General features: G+C 36.6%; 1 protein-coding gene across 1 annotated transcript in view; it reads left to right on the top strand.

Annotated features, from left to right (window-relative positions):
* Window positions 1–15,732, top strand: part of LOC124614330 (cadherin-87A) — a 698,834-nt gene that overhangs the window by 543,101 nt on the left and 140,001 nt on the right. The window contains exons 17-18 of the mRNA XM_047142934.1: window positions 3,406–3,529; window positions 13,705–13,896. Coding sequence (XP_046998890.1) covers window positions 3,406–3,529; window positions 13,705–13,896 — 316 coding nt within the window. The remainder of the gene's footprint in view (window positions 1–3,405; window positions 3,530–13,704; window positions 13,897–15,732) is intronic.

The following is a 15,732-nucleotide window of genomic DNA, read 5'->3' as shown; positions in this document are numbered from 1 at the left end:
AATTTAGCAATCTTTTTCATTTTTTCTGTCTGTGGCTCAGTGCCTCCTCTCTGTGGTGAATAGCAATCTGTCCTATCCCATCCCAAACTTCACATTGTTTGAGCTCATCAGTATTTAATTTACACACACTTCAAAAATTAATGCACAGTAGTTGCTAACACTTACAGCTGTGGAATCATTTACCTGAAAGCATCCACAAAACTACATTTAATTTTGGAGTTTTATAGACTATGATGCCTCAAAGAGTTATCCTTTCTGTACTTGTTATCAAAGCCAACATAACACCAGTACATCAAACTGCTCAAGTAATTTAATTACCGTACAGATGTTCTTTATTGGTCGATGACATCAAGTTTGACTTTGAATTTTAATAGCATTAAAGTAGCCCGTGGTCAAACTTGGGTTACCTTTGCTTTCGAACAGTGTGATGCAGTTTCGCTAGAAACTGCAAGTTTGCAAAGGATGCCTTCTTGATGTGCCATGGCCTGCAGAACTGTAGTGTTACAGTATTCACTTTGAGGGAAAGCTTCTGTAATTGATAGTGATGACAAATCATTTTGTATTAATTCTTGGAATATATATAACTTGAATGCTAATGACTTTGTATAAAAGATTTTTTATTATTTTATGATGTTACAGAATTTTGTTTTGTTGATCATTTAATCAACATATCAATGTGTGTTAAATGAAGAAAAGCATAGAAAAGCTTTTATTATGGTTATGGGTAGCAGCGCACAAGAAATCAGTCATTAGAATATTATGTATAAAAATAAAATTGTCTACCTTCTTTGATATCCATAAAGGCCTAAACTATCAATTGCACTAGAAAACCTCAGAAATTGCAAACAGAATATTACTGAGGATAAAACTGTAATAATCTGTACAGCATTAGTCAATATTGCCACGAGCTGTGCTGCATGCAGTATGGTGCAGCAGTTAACATTGCTGGCTGGCGTGCTACGAGTTGCCAGTTCAAACCTGACCACAATCTATTTGCGTTTTTAGTATTTATCATTTCTTGGAGCCTCTCAAAGTTTCTTATGTTTGTAACGTTTGTATGTTCTGAAATGTTTAATGTTTGTATAAATAGTAGCACTCTGCTCTCAGGAATTCACCTCTGTTTTATCTAATGTTTGTATAAATAGTAGCACTCTGCTCTCAGGAATTCACCTCTGTTTTATCTGTACATTAGAATTTGTAATAAACATGCTTTCAGTGCTGATTGTTCTACTTCATTGATGATCCTGCTGTCAGATTTTGACTTCATAGTGGTTGCCATGTGACAATATTTCTGCTTAGTATAGTTCCATAATATATTGCAAATTTAAGTCACACACATAATGCTACAGCTGCTGGCTGATATTTCGTAACAAAATAATTTGCATCTAATTTTAAAATTTTCATATGTTGGATAAAAGTCTATGCAAGTGTAATGAATTTAAAATAAAAGTATTTTCATTGGATAATTAGTAGCCTTATTTTACATAACAGTCTTAGTAAATAAATTATATTCTACATAGTGTCTCCATTCATGCCAAGGGTACAAGTGTGTTAATCATTGCAGCTAGGTCTTTGTTTCCATAAATTGACTTCCACACTCACCCCATGCACAGTTGCTAAGATCACTACTCAACCTAAGTCAAACCAAACCAATCAAAATGGCATGGTTGCTAATGCAGTCATTTTTGTTTTGGATGAGTGTATTTCAAACCTTTATGTGGCCACCCTACTATTAGTTTTCTGCTATTTCCATAAATCATTTCAAGTGAATACTGAGAGGGTGCTTGAGAATTGCAATTGTCCATTTCTTTCCTCACCCCATTGTGATCTGAGTGTGTGTTCCATCTCTAATTGCCTTGATAACAATATTATGTCAGACTGTAATATTACATCCGTCCACACACCAGCCTGGCAGCAACATTAAGAGTGAGTACCTATAAGTGTGTACTCTGAAGAAGGATGTTACTTTGACCACAGGGATATAACAAGCAACACTTGTTTAAATGCTTATCTACTTCTTGTACCCTCTGTTAAATAGTGACGAGTTGCCTTTTCTCAGGTCATTGTTTATATTCCATCCTGATTTGATCATAAACATAGTAATATAGATTGTGCATTTTTTCAGTTTCCTTAACACATGTCAATGAGAGATCAGTAGATTAGATTAACTGTTGGAACAATAGACCCAAAGTGAGGAGAGCTTTGTGGGTGTGGAATATGAGCATAACATAATTCTTAGGCTATTGCAGCCTAGCATCAACTAAAGAAGAATTGCAAAACTTACTTACACAGATCATATTGGTACACTGAAACTGTGCTGAAGTCAGTTATCACTTAGTAACATTCATTTTATGTGATATCTACAGTTAATAATAAGTATGTTTTGGTTCTACTATCAAATTCATGAGTGGAGTAGAGGGATTTGGCACCAATAAACCATTTAGTCTCCTCTGAAACAGTACTTTATTTGTACATAATTTTTTGTGGTTGCTGGTGCATTATTCAACGTGTGAGTTACTGGATAATGGGCACCTTTCTGGCTAAAGTGAATGATATTAAATCTTTGTGAAGACTGTTCTTATTCTTGACATTGATTCAATGAACTGAGCTATTGATTCAATGAACTGAGCTGTTGCTTTGAGAGAGCTTGTATTACTTACGACAAACTTAATTAAGGAATAAATGTTCTGACAATCAGTTGGTATTATACCCAGTTCTTCAAACAGGCTGCGCAAGACACTCTTGAATTCATACTACAAGGAATTTACATTATGTGCTTTTGGGACAAGAAAACTTCAGTTTGATGTGATGAGTTATCCCAAAATATGATACCATATGAGAGCATGGAATGAACATAAGCAAAGTATGCCAATTTAAAAAAAAATTATATTCAACATTTGCATTGTGAATAGAGATTTATTAAAACAATGGAATCTCCTGGTTGGATGTCAATAATATTAGATAAAGGGTAGATTTCTACTCACTGTAAGAATGATGCGTTAAGCTGCAGACAGGCACAATGAAAACATGGTTACAGACGGAGCTGCCAGTGGTAGTGTTCTTGTGTGTGTGAGGTTTGCTTGCTTGTGCGAATGTGTATGGGTGTGTGTTTTCTTTGCTGAAGAAGGCTTTGGCCAAAAGCTATAATGTGTAACAGTCTATTTGTTGTGCCTGTCCACAACTCAACAGGTCATCTGTATGGTGAGTAGCATCTATCCTTTCCTAATATTACAAATTTATTTAAGTGTTTCAGCAGTTTTGTTATATGATCCCCAAGTTTTAATTCTAGGGTTTCATGTGGGAAATCTCTTCTACCTGCTTATCCTCATATGTTATTCATGTGTCAAAATATGTGTGTGATTAGTTATGATGTATTAAGCAATTATGACAAATTATGTATTTCAGGCTAGTGACGGAGTATTTGCAAATACAGCGACAGTGCGTATTACAGTTCGTGATGTAAACAACAATAGCCCAGTGTTTGAGAGGGAGAGTTATGTTGCTTCAATACAGGAAGATTCCCCCATAGGTAAGAATACAAATTATGTATGTACATACAGAAATCCATTTACATGTTTCACTTCTCATATCTCAAAAACTATCAGTTCTTTTTTCTATCAGATCTTGTCTCACCCAATCCTCATTATATTTCCTCCAAAACTTTCTGACTACAGTACAATTCTTTTTTCATTTTCAAATGAAGTGAGGAATTACAACAATATGGAAAGAACCGATTGCTACTCACCACACAAAGCTTTCACTGAGTTGTATTCAAGCACGGTGAAAAGAATACTAGAAATATTCAGCTTTTGGACAAAGTCCTTCCTCAGATGTAGAAAACTCACACACATTCACTTAAGCTCAACTCACACACACACACACACACACACACACACACACACACACACACACACACACGACCTCTGTCATATCCTGCATAACTGCATAACTGTGACTGTAATTGAGCAGCAGTCTAGTTGGGGTGGGTAGTGGAGGTACAGAAGGGGTGTGGGGCAGAGAAGGGGAGGGATAACAGTGTAGTTGTGGGACCAGATGCTACTGATGCCTGTGGGAGTGTGCAGAAATGCGGTGGGGCCAGTACAGGACTGTTAGGAGCAGCATCAGGAGGTTGTACTTGGGGTTGAGGATGAGAAGAGAGAAGTAGAGAATGGAGCGTGTGTTTGGAGGATACAAGTCATGTGTAGTACTATAGTGGGCGTGGGGAAAGGGATGGGAAGGTGGAGGACAAGGGATAGCAAAGGGTGAGGCCAGAAGGGGTGAGGAGTTATTTCATTAAATTTGAAATAGTAGCAGTCTTCATTGACAGTTTGTAAAAAACTGAATTATTTATTTCATTAGAGTCATTTATTTTTCACCATGATGCCAAAAAAATTATAAAATGGAAATAGATGCATCATGAAGGAGTTATGCAAATGGTTCAAATTGATATTCATACAGGTATTGAGGGAAAATGCAAAATCATAAACTTTGGCAGCTGATAGATGAATGTGTGATGGTGCAGTGCAATTTCACCACATAGGTGGTAAGGATAATAAACAGGGGACATGTTGATATGAAGGCATAACGTCTTTGTGAATTTCATTCCGTGTACTCAGTTGGACAGTAATCACATCTCGCAGACAAGTGCATGAACAATATACACAGATATCAGCATTTGAGAGGCTACGTGCCTAGGCCCAAAAAGCCAGTTGGAGTAATTGACAAATTGTTCAACATTGAATTGGAGCGATGCCACTATTCAACAAAGTTGGCGGGGATGGGTGTAACATGACTGAACACAGCATCAAGAAAGAAGCGGTTGACCTACAGAAATGAGAGAGAGTGAGGATCAAGCAGTCATCAGTGAGTTACTCAGAGTGAGTCTGACATGCGAACTGGAGCTTCAGTGACCACAAGGACCATTAATAGGTAGCTCACAGAAATGGGGCTGAGTTCATAGCACCTCTTGCTCTGACTACCATTCACCTTTGTACACCAACAAGCCCATTTGCAATGTTGTTGGGCACATTTGGCCTGGACTGTCATTGACTGAGTAGAATTGTCTTCAGTGATGAGTTCCACTATGAAGTGAGTCCTGATGACCTGTGAAGACATGTCTGGAGATGCCTGACAACCAGGAGTGATAGTTTGGGTGCCATTTCATTTCATAGTAAGACTCGTCCACACACTGCAAGAGTTTCTACTGCTTGGCTTTGCGCTTGCAAAAGCCTACCTTGGCCAGCAAGGTCACCAGATCTCTCCCCAACTGAGAACGTTTGAAGTATTATGGGCAGGGCCTTCCAGCAAGCTTGGGATTTTGATGATGTAACACACCAAATGGACAAAATTTGGCACAATATCCCTCAGTAGAACACCCAATAACTCATCTATCAATGCCAAGCTGAATAACTCATTGCATAAGGCATGAGGATCAACACATTATTGACTTATTCCAGTTGTGAAGGCCTTTCTTACTTGATATCACAAGTATGATTGTATCTGAATCATTGAGAACCATAAGGTTTTAAAGCACACCATTGTCAAATGGAAGATAGTTACATGTATGCATTCTCTTGACATCTGTTGATTTATGGGAACCAGCTATAGTTTTTAGAACCCGTACTTGATATCACAAGTATGATTGTAACTGAATTATTGAGAACCATAAGGCTTTAAAGCACACCATTGTCAAATGGAAGACGGTAACATGTATGTGTTCTCTTGACATCTGTTGATTTATGGTGAACCACGTATAGTTTTCAGAACCCATAAGTGTGTTACCATCCTCACTACCAAACCAGAAGTTGATGTTCATGGTAACAATGTTCATTTCAGATATTTTACAATGATGAAGTTTTCAATAGGTTGTCATAAACTGTTGTTGAAAGTAGCATATTCTTCATTGGAGTCATGGGAGGCCACTATTCTCTTTAAGTCGCCGTGAGGGGGACCACAATTTGTTATTTCCCCACAGTTTTAGACGCCTTGCAAAATCTAGTGCCCAAATACATAGTTGGAAGGCAAACCTCAACTTGGAAACATAAAATTGTATCAAAACTACTAGACCAAGCTTGAATACATAGACTTAACAAAATTAGTAGATTTCATGCCTGAAGTGAATGGACAGTTTTATCTGAAACCAGAGAATCTGCTTAATGAAAATTATGGTAATGAGGACCATGAAGTGTTGAGATACGTCATAATTGTGTAAGTGGTACATGTAGCATCTCTTCTTTATGTTCTGGTTTTAGTTTCACATTAATTACAAACCACACAACAGTCAAAAAGACACTATTGCCACTAGCCTACACATGAAAATTTTGTGGATTAACATTAATAATAGTAATCATAAATATTAATTAAAGTTTCATAACATAACTTGGGTACATTATTCTTTTATAGGAAAGTAGGACATTGAGACTTGGGTAAAAAGCAAGTCAAACATATGAGACTGGTGGTTTGCCTACAAATTTGATTTTCAAAAATATCTATTTTTCTCAAAACGTTGTGTCTGTGCTTTGGGTCCTTATGGTTCTAAGTGCCTCAATTTATTTTATTTTACCTTTGCACTTTGGTACTTGTATGTGTTATCTACAAAAAAGCAATAAAAACTTTTTGAACTGCTTAGTGTATATAAAAGAGATTTTAGAAGAAAATGGTGTGCAGCATTACCCCCTTCAGCACCTTTAATGTAGTTTCAAGGGAGACTGTGAATAGACAGTCAAAGAACATCTGTTTATCAGCTTCAAAAACACTTGCAAGTCACTGCTTAATTCCATTAATCACTTTTGATATAAGATGTGAGAGGATTGAAATCGGATGAGAAAATTTTGTTGATGTCTTTGAAATACTGAGTCACTAGTGGTGTGCTCCGACGCTGTTTTGTTGAGGGATCAGCAGTACCAGGATTCGTCACGATGGCTTGGGAAATCTGCTTTTTAACTAAGCTGGTGGGGAAATTACGTGCGTTGAAGACGGAGGTGAGAATGGTGGTGTATCGCTATAAAGAGTCTGCATCCGATTGTCAAACGTTCCCTCCCATACAGTGTTTGAATCTGAGGCAAACATATTATCCTGGTCTGGAATGTGTTAATCAGCTACTTCGACAGAGCTATGACTTCCTAAAACCACGCCCTGAAATGTGATCCATTCCTCCTGAAATTTTGTCCACCACACCTAGAATAGCTTTCCGTCACCCTCACAATCTCTGGAATATTCTTGTCATACCTTATGCTCCTTCTGCACCCATCTCCCTAACCTATGGCTCCTAACCCTGTGACCATCCCCACTGCAAGACTTGCCCTATGTACACTCGTACCACCACCTATAATAGCCCTATAACTGGCGAAACATATACTATCAAAGGGAGAGTCACCTGTGAAATGACATGTCATATATCAGCTATTACGTAAATGCTGTTCAGCCTTCTACATCGATGTGACTACCAAATTATCAATTAGGATGGATGGGCCTAGGCAGAGGGTATGCACTGGCAATTATCAGTATCCTGTTGCAGAGCAAGCCCTGAAGTTGCATGACATTCGTGACCTGTTTCACCACACGTGCCATCTGGATTTTTCCCCCAGACACCAGTTTCTCAGAACTCCACAGGTGCAAACTAGCACTACAACAAGTTCTTGGTTCTCTCCACCCACCTGCTTTAATTTACATTAATATCTTCCATCTCAGCTTTTCTTCAGTGTAACTACCCTTTGCTTCAATCCATTTTAGTTTTTGACATCTTTCATTGTCTTTCTCATCTATTTTTCACCGTCCCCTCCCACCTCTGTTGCGTACAATGCACTTAGCTTCTCACTCTTATTAACTCGTGCATGATGTTTTAGTAGTAATCTCTGTCTTGCATATTACCCTGTCTTCCTTTTATAAGCTCTCAGATTTTCAAATCTCATCCGATGCACCCCCAAACAGTCAGTCTTTCCTTCTCATCCTGTGTGGTAAGTCTCCCCTGACCCGCAGTTCTGGGTGACTTTCCAAAAATCTACACCTTTTCCTAGTGAAACTGCAAACAGTGAGGATAATGGATGGTGGATTCTGCATATATAGTGCTCTCATAGAACAAGAAATCCAGGTTTGAGTCCCAGTCTGGCACAAATTTTCATTTTTCGCCATTGGATTTGTTTAAATTCCTGATTTTGGATGACGCCAGAATTTCTCTTACATCAAGCAGTTTTTAAGTATGTTAAGATTTATGAATGGTGAGAAAAAATGTGCTCATAACATTTGGACTGGGGGGAAAGGAATGAAAGGATAAGCCATCTGGTAGAACTGTGCACAGAGCATAATTTAATCATTGTTAACACTTGATTTAACACTCATAAAAGAATGCTGTATGTGTGAAAGAGATCTGGGACTCTTGAAGGTTTCAGACCGATTATATTAGACAGTGACTTAAAAACCAGATTGTAAACTGTAATACAGTTTCAGCGGCAGATATGGACACTGACCACAGTTTATTGCTTATGAACTTCAAATTAAAACTGAAGAAATCGCATAGAGGTTGGGACTTCAGGAGATGGGACATGGATAAATTGAAGACACCACATGTTGTTGAGAGTTTCAGATGGACCATTACGCAATGTTGGAATGAAATAGGGAAAAGAAATAAAATAGAAGATGAATGGATAGTTTTGAGAGATGAAATAGGGAAGACAGTAGAAGATAATGTAGGTAAAAATTCAGAAACAACTGGATATCAAAGGAGATGTTGGATTTAATTGACATAGGTAGAAAATATAAAAATACAATAAATGAAGCAGATGAAAGGGAATACAGACATACAAATAATTGGTTAGATTATCAGAAAATGTAAGTATGGCTAAGCAGGAATGGCTAGAGGACAAATGCAAGATTGTAGAAGTATGCATAATTAGAAGAAAGATATATGCGACCTATAGGAAAATCAAACAGACCTTTGTTAAAAGGGAAGCAATTATATGAATGTCCAGAGCTCAGATGGCAACCCTATATTAAGTAAAGAAGGGAAAACTGAAAGGTGGAAGGAACTGGAGAACGATATTACAGAAAGAGAAGAGGAAGTAGGTGAAGATGAGATATTGGAAGAAGAATCTGATAGAGCAGTGGAAGACCTAAGTGAAAACAAGGTCCCTGGAGTAAGTGATTGCTATAGAATTATTGAGATCCTTGGGAGAGGCATCCATGACAATACTATTTCAATAAGTGTGCAAGATATGAGACAGACAAAATACTCTTAGACTTAAGGAAGAATGTAATAATTCCATTTCCAAAGAAGGCAGATGCCAACAGGTGAGAATATTACTGAACCATAAATGGTCATGGTTGCAAAAAATTGACACATATATTCACAAATTGTTACATTCCATCCTGGAGTTTCCATTGATTGACACATAAATTATTTATGGAAGAATGGGAAAACTGGTATTGGCTGACCTTTGGGGATGATCAGCTTGTGTTCCAGAGAAATGTAAGAACACAGGAGGCAATACAGACCCTACAACTTATCGTACAAGATTTAGCAAAAGAAAGTCAACCCTACTTCTGTAACATTTGTAGGTTCAGAGGAAGGTTTTGACAGTGTGGACTGGACAACACTCTTTGAAATTTTGAAAGAACTAGAGACAAAATACAGGGACCTAAAGTTTCTTTATAACCAGACTGCATATGTAAAAGTTGAAGGGTAGCCATAGTTGAGAAGTGAGTGAGGCATGGTTGCAACCTATCTGTGATGTTATTCAACCTTTAAATTCAGCAGGCTGTGAAGAAACCAAGTAGAAATTAGGAAAGGGAACTAAAGTTCAGGGGCAAGAAATAAAATCTTTGAGGTTTGCCAATGGCACTGTAATATTGTCATATACACCTAAGTACTTGGAAAAGCAGTTCAATGGAATGTCTCAGATTGAAGGTAGGTTGTAAGATGAGCATCAGCAAAAGTAAAACAAGGATAATGGAATATATTCAGATTAAATCAGATTAGACTGAGTGAATTACATTAGGAAATGAATGAAATGCTAAAAGTAGAACATAAGTTTTGCTGTTTGGGCAGCAAAATAACTGACGATGGGCAAAGTAGAGTAGATATAAAATGCAGACTGCCAATAGCAAGAAAAGCATTTTTGAAAAAGAGGATTGTATTAATATATGATATGAATGTGTTAGAAAATCTTTTCTGTAGGTATTTATAGAGAGCGTAGCCTTGCATGGAAGTGAAATATGGATGATAGGCAATTCAGACAAGAAGAAGATTTTCAATCTGTTGCTACAGAAGTATGCTGAAGATTAGGTGATTGTATTGAGTAAAAACTTAGGAGATACTGAATCAAACAGGGGATAAAAGAAATATATGGCACAAATTGACTGAAAGAAAGGATTAGTTGAATAGTTTGGTAATGGAAGAAAGAGTGGCAGGTAAAAGTTGTAGAGAGACGTCAAGGCTTGAATACAGTGCGGAAGTTCAAATAGATGTATGTTACTTTAGTTATGCAGAGATGAAGAAGCCTGTATAGGATAGACTAGTATCAAGAGCTACATCAAACCAATATCATTTTGTTGAAGTTTGCTCATGTTGCTTCATTTTTGGCTCAGATTTCTAAGTATGGGACCATATACCAGACACATGAAAGGACTCTTTCCCTCAATTAGCTGACATTTCAACTGTAACAATATGTTTTGTGAGTCTTGGCTCTGTAAACAATGGATCAACATCGATGTTAAGGTCTCATTATTGGTTTTGATAAGCAAGGACTATAGGTTACTAAGATTGTCAGTTGCAAGTGTGGTTTCATCTGCACAGCTGGATGTGTTTTTTATGGTTCTGTTTATTCTTGCATCACTTTTATATCAATGAACCTTCTCAGAATATTTTATCAAAACTCTAATTGAATAGCAGTGGGAAAAATATATTACCTTTCTCAACACTTCTGCCAATCTTCCATTCAATCTTTAGTTTAATAATTGTTTTCAAATTAGTCTTCAGGCAAAGGTCCCGAGTTCACGTCTCGGTCGGGCACACAGTTTTAATCTGCCAGGAAGTTTCATATCAGCGCACACTCCGCTGCAGAGTGAAAATCTCATTCTGGAAACATCCCCCAGGCTGTGGCTAAGCCATGTCTCCGCTATATCCTTTATTTCAGGAGTGCTAGTTCTGCAAGGTTCGCAGAAGAGCTTCTGTAAAGTTTGGAAGGTAGGAGACGAGATACTGGCAGAAGTAAAGCTGTGAGTACCGGGCGTGAGTCGTGCTTCGGTAGCTCAGATGGTAGAGCACTTGCCCGCGAAAGGCAAAGGTCCCGAGTTCGAGTCTCGGTCGGGCACACAGTTTTAATCTGCCAGGAAGTTTCATAGTCTTCAGATGTCTGATCACTTTAATTCTTAATCAAAAATTTTAGAATGACTATAAACTAAAGCTCAGTTTATTCACTCAAAGGGATGGAGAAGTCATCTCAAACCCACACAGGACTTTAAAGTTTGACTTTGAAGTTTATTTATCAGTAATGTGCGTCTTGTTGTTTCTAGTTCAGTACATGTTTATACTCTCATTGTAGATAAAATTAGAACTTATTCCTGAAGATTACAGTTGACTCCCCTGAAACTCCTGTCACAGCACCAGTTACAACTGTCTAACAGCTGCAAGGGGCAGCAAAACTTTGATTTTCAATATTTTGCATAGTTACTGACCAAATCTGAAAATTCAATATATTGTCACAATCTGCTCATTATGAGGTATAACCATATGTTAAAAGTTTAACACAATAAGACAGGTATTAAATTTAAAAACCATGTTTGTCTTGGGCTGTATATCTGACTGTCCACTAACACCTGGGCTTTATTCATCTAGTATTTGAGAATGAGAGCACTTATGAACTTCCAATAAACTTAAGACATAATTTCAAACCTTTATGAAACTTTTTCTAGCTGACAATCTTTCTCACTGATCCCCCTCCAAATGCACACACAAAATGTTGAAAGGAAAAAAAATTATCAGACATTTTTGCTGTTAATGCATCAGATGTGATAACTTAATACTTTTTTGTTACTGACACTATTTGCAACACAGTTTGCAGACAATATCCACGTATATTATTGAATGTAACTGCAAAATAATATCATTGTACAACACATAGTTCAGGAGATATGACCTCATAAACATTTAGATGTGTGAAAACATTAGCTTTTACTTAAATTGGCATGCAGTAAAACTTCAACATCAGGCATGATGTTTTAATTTCTACTTCTTCACTACTAACTCTATTTCCAACACACTGTACATATTGCTAAATATATCTGAAAAGTTATATCATTGTTATGATGCATTGTTCAGGAGATATGAGGTCATAAAAACTTAGCTGCATAAAAAACTAGCTTTTACTTGAAATGCAAATTACCAACACTATATTATTCATTTGGCGTTACATAATGAGAGCATTTAGTGACGACCAACAAACTTAAAGCATAATTTCAAACCTTTTCTTAACTTTTTCTCGCTTAGATGCTTAAAGTCAAATATATAATGCAGTAACTCATTTGTAATCAGATGCCTGAAGCTGTTTTATACATGTGAGTACAGTTCGCGAGCTGTTTTATACATGTGAGTACAGTTCTTTAAGGAATCAGGGGTTATTGGCAAATTTATTAGTAGGATTGCCTTGCACATCAACATTCTACACAAATATTTATTCAAAGTGAACTTTTATATGTATAATATCCCATAGCATCCATAATATCTTCATGTAGTTCTTTGATTTATCATACCCATTTTTCCAAGTACTCATGGAAGTCTACTGCTCACTAGGGATCAACATTTTATGAATCTAGCCCACAATGCAAATCTGCAAGGAATTTTTATTAAGTGAACCTTCTTCCATAGCTTACATGACACTAAATGATAATGAACAGGGAGCCACTTCATAACTTTTTCCTACCTTTGATGCCTTCTGAACCTGCAAACAAATATTGCCTCCTAACCATTTCAACTGCTCCCTATCACAAACACCACACATATGCACTTTATTTAGTACCAATGTTGGTAGTTCTGAAAACTTCTACAGTCTCATAGTGGTCAGTGCCATTACAGTAGTGGTACTGCATCTTAGTTCCTAGAATTCATTTTTGTTTATTATTACATGTTACAGCTTGTGTGTCTTAAAAAATCTTTCAGTTCTTCATAACTTCTTCTTTACATTAATCATATGTGATGTAAAGGACAATAGGTATGACATACAGCTGCTTTACAGTGCAGTACCAGCACTTTAATGGTTCTTATTCCATGTGAGCTGTCCAGTTCTTCCTCACAAATGTCAGAGTGAGTATCACTCATTATATTCAAAACTGTAATTGATAGACACTAAAATGAAATGCTGTGCATCACAAAATGGAGTGCTTTCAAGCTTTCGAACCCCCTTTTCTGATAGGTGATTATTGTGGAATGATCATCATGATAAAATTAGAGAGATCTACTGACCCATACAGAGATATACTGACAGTCATTTTTCCTGCCATTTGTAGACTGAATAAAAATGGGGCTAGGGCTATCTAATGATACCTCTTTATTGTTAACCCTACATACCATAAAGCAGTTTCAGAATAGAAATATAAAAGTAAAGATATACATAAGTTTCTTGATTAATGTTTCTCCAATCTAAATTCTCAAAATGTGGGAATATGTTTTAAGGAGTTTATTTCTTAAATCTGTCACAATATATTTTCACACAGGAACAAGCATTGAGACCACACATGCAAGTGATGCAGACTCAGGTGTTAATGCACAGATAAAGTATCGTGTGCAGAAAGGAGCATTTGATGATTTTGAAATTGAAGAGGACAGTGGACTGGTGAAAGTAACAAAGAAGTTAGATTATGATAGAAGAAGCCTATACAACATTGAAATAATAGCAATAGATGGAGGTAAGCATAGTGATTAACTGAAGTGCAGGGTTCTTATTGTTTTTATCACACTATTCTTTAAACTATTTACTGAAATGATAAAAACATAAATTTCTTATTTATGTTTATTAAGCACAGAATATGATTTTTTCTAGGCACATTGTCAGCACATTAAGACTGGTAAATTTGTAATAAAGAACAATAGTTTACTTGTGGTTGTTTTAGAAGTTTTAATTTTGGTTATTGAGTATAATGAGAAATTGTAACCTTTCACTTTTATTTCTCCCATGAATTTATAAATTCAAAGATTAATAGTCCATAAAAGTATTATAACAGATTAAGAATAACATGCAAAATTTATTTCTTTATGTCATAATAAGAATGTGTACATGTGTCTGAAAAATTATCAGTTTTTACTTGTCACTTGAAGAAACACAGCAGCAGATTCTGAATTTTGTAGAAGCACACATTTAGAGTTATATGCTTTCTGTATGTTGCTGTATGAATATGTTGCACATTAAAGATCTGGTGTATGTACTGCCTCTACCATGTAATTTAGCAGATTTGATTACATCTGTACAATGATTAGTTCTTGTGTAATAAATAATTGAAAGTGTTCCTGGACTTTCTGTACACCGTGTATAATAAGGTACAGTACATAGTCCCGTCTTCACAGATTTTTGAAAAATATATCAATAAATGACTGTTTCTTTTATCCTAATTTGAATGTAGTGTTGTTCTTAGTTACTAATTTCATCACTTCTTTCGTGACATCAAAACTCAACACATAATGTGTAACTGTGTTCATTGCTTCAACGGCTCGTGATATTGTTGGAATGAGCAAAGGTTCTGATTCATTCTCATCTTTCTTTTTGTTCCTCTACTATATGTTCCTGTAATACTTCACCTACAGCCATGGACTGACAGATGGCAACACCTGCATCACATTCGACATGTGCATTGAACCTAAGGTAGTCAATGTATCCTTCTTGCCACATTATTTGCTGCCATTGTTCAGCTGCATTTCCTTTGTTTTCTCATGTGATGTCTTCTGTAAGTATCTGATGAAAGTCAGCCTTCTTGAAGCAGTTTGAGATTTTGGTTTCATGCACCAATGAAAGAAGGTTGTATACATGGAAGAACCCTGGAGATACTAAAAGGTATCAGATAGATTATATAATGGTAAGACAGAGATTTAGGAACCAGGTTTTAAATTGTAAGACATTTCCAGGGGCAGATGTGGACTCTGACCACAATCTATTGGTTATGAACCGTAGATTAAAACTGAAGAAACTGCAAAAAGGTGGGAATTTAAGGATAAACTGAAAGAACCAGAAGTTGTACAGAATTTCAGGGAGAGCATAAGGGAACAATTGACAGGAATGGGGGAAAGAAATACAGTAGAAGAGGAATGGGTAGCTTTGAGGGATGAAATAGTGAAGGCAGCGGAGGATCAAATAGGTAAAAAGATGAGGGCTGGTAGAAACCCATGGGTAACAGAAGAAATATTGAATTTAATTGATGAAAGGAGAAAATATAAAAATGCAGTAAATGAAGCAGGCAAAAAGGAATACAAACATCTAAAAAATGATATCGACAGGAAGTGCAAAATGGCTAAGCAGGCATGGTTAGAGGACAAATGTAAGGATGTAGAGGCTTATCTCACTAGGGGTAAGATACATACTGCCTACAGGGAAATTAAATAGACCTTTGGAGAAAAGAGAGCCACTTGTATGAATATCAGGAGCTCAGATGGAAACCCAGTTCTAAGCAAAGAAGGGATAACAGAAAGGTGGAAGGAGTTTATAGAGGGTCTATACAAGGGTGATGTACTTGAGAACAATATTATGGAAATGG

The sequence above is a fragment of the Schistocerca americana genome, chromosome 1 (genome assembly GCF_021461395.2).
Source record: "Schistocerca americana isolate TAMUIC-IGC-003095 chromosome 1, iqSchAmer2.1, whole genome shotgun sequence".
NCBI lineage: Eukaryota > Metazoa > Arthropoda > Insecta > Orthoptera > Acrididae > Schistocerca > Schistocerca americana.
Note: the sequence above shows the minus strand (reverse complement) of the source record. Positions and strands in the feature narration are given on the sequence as shown.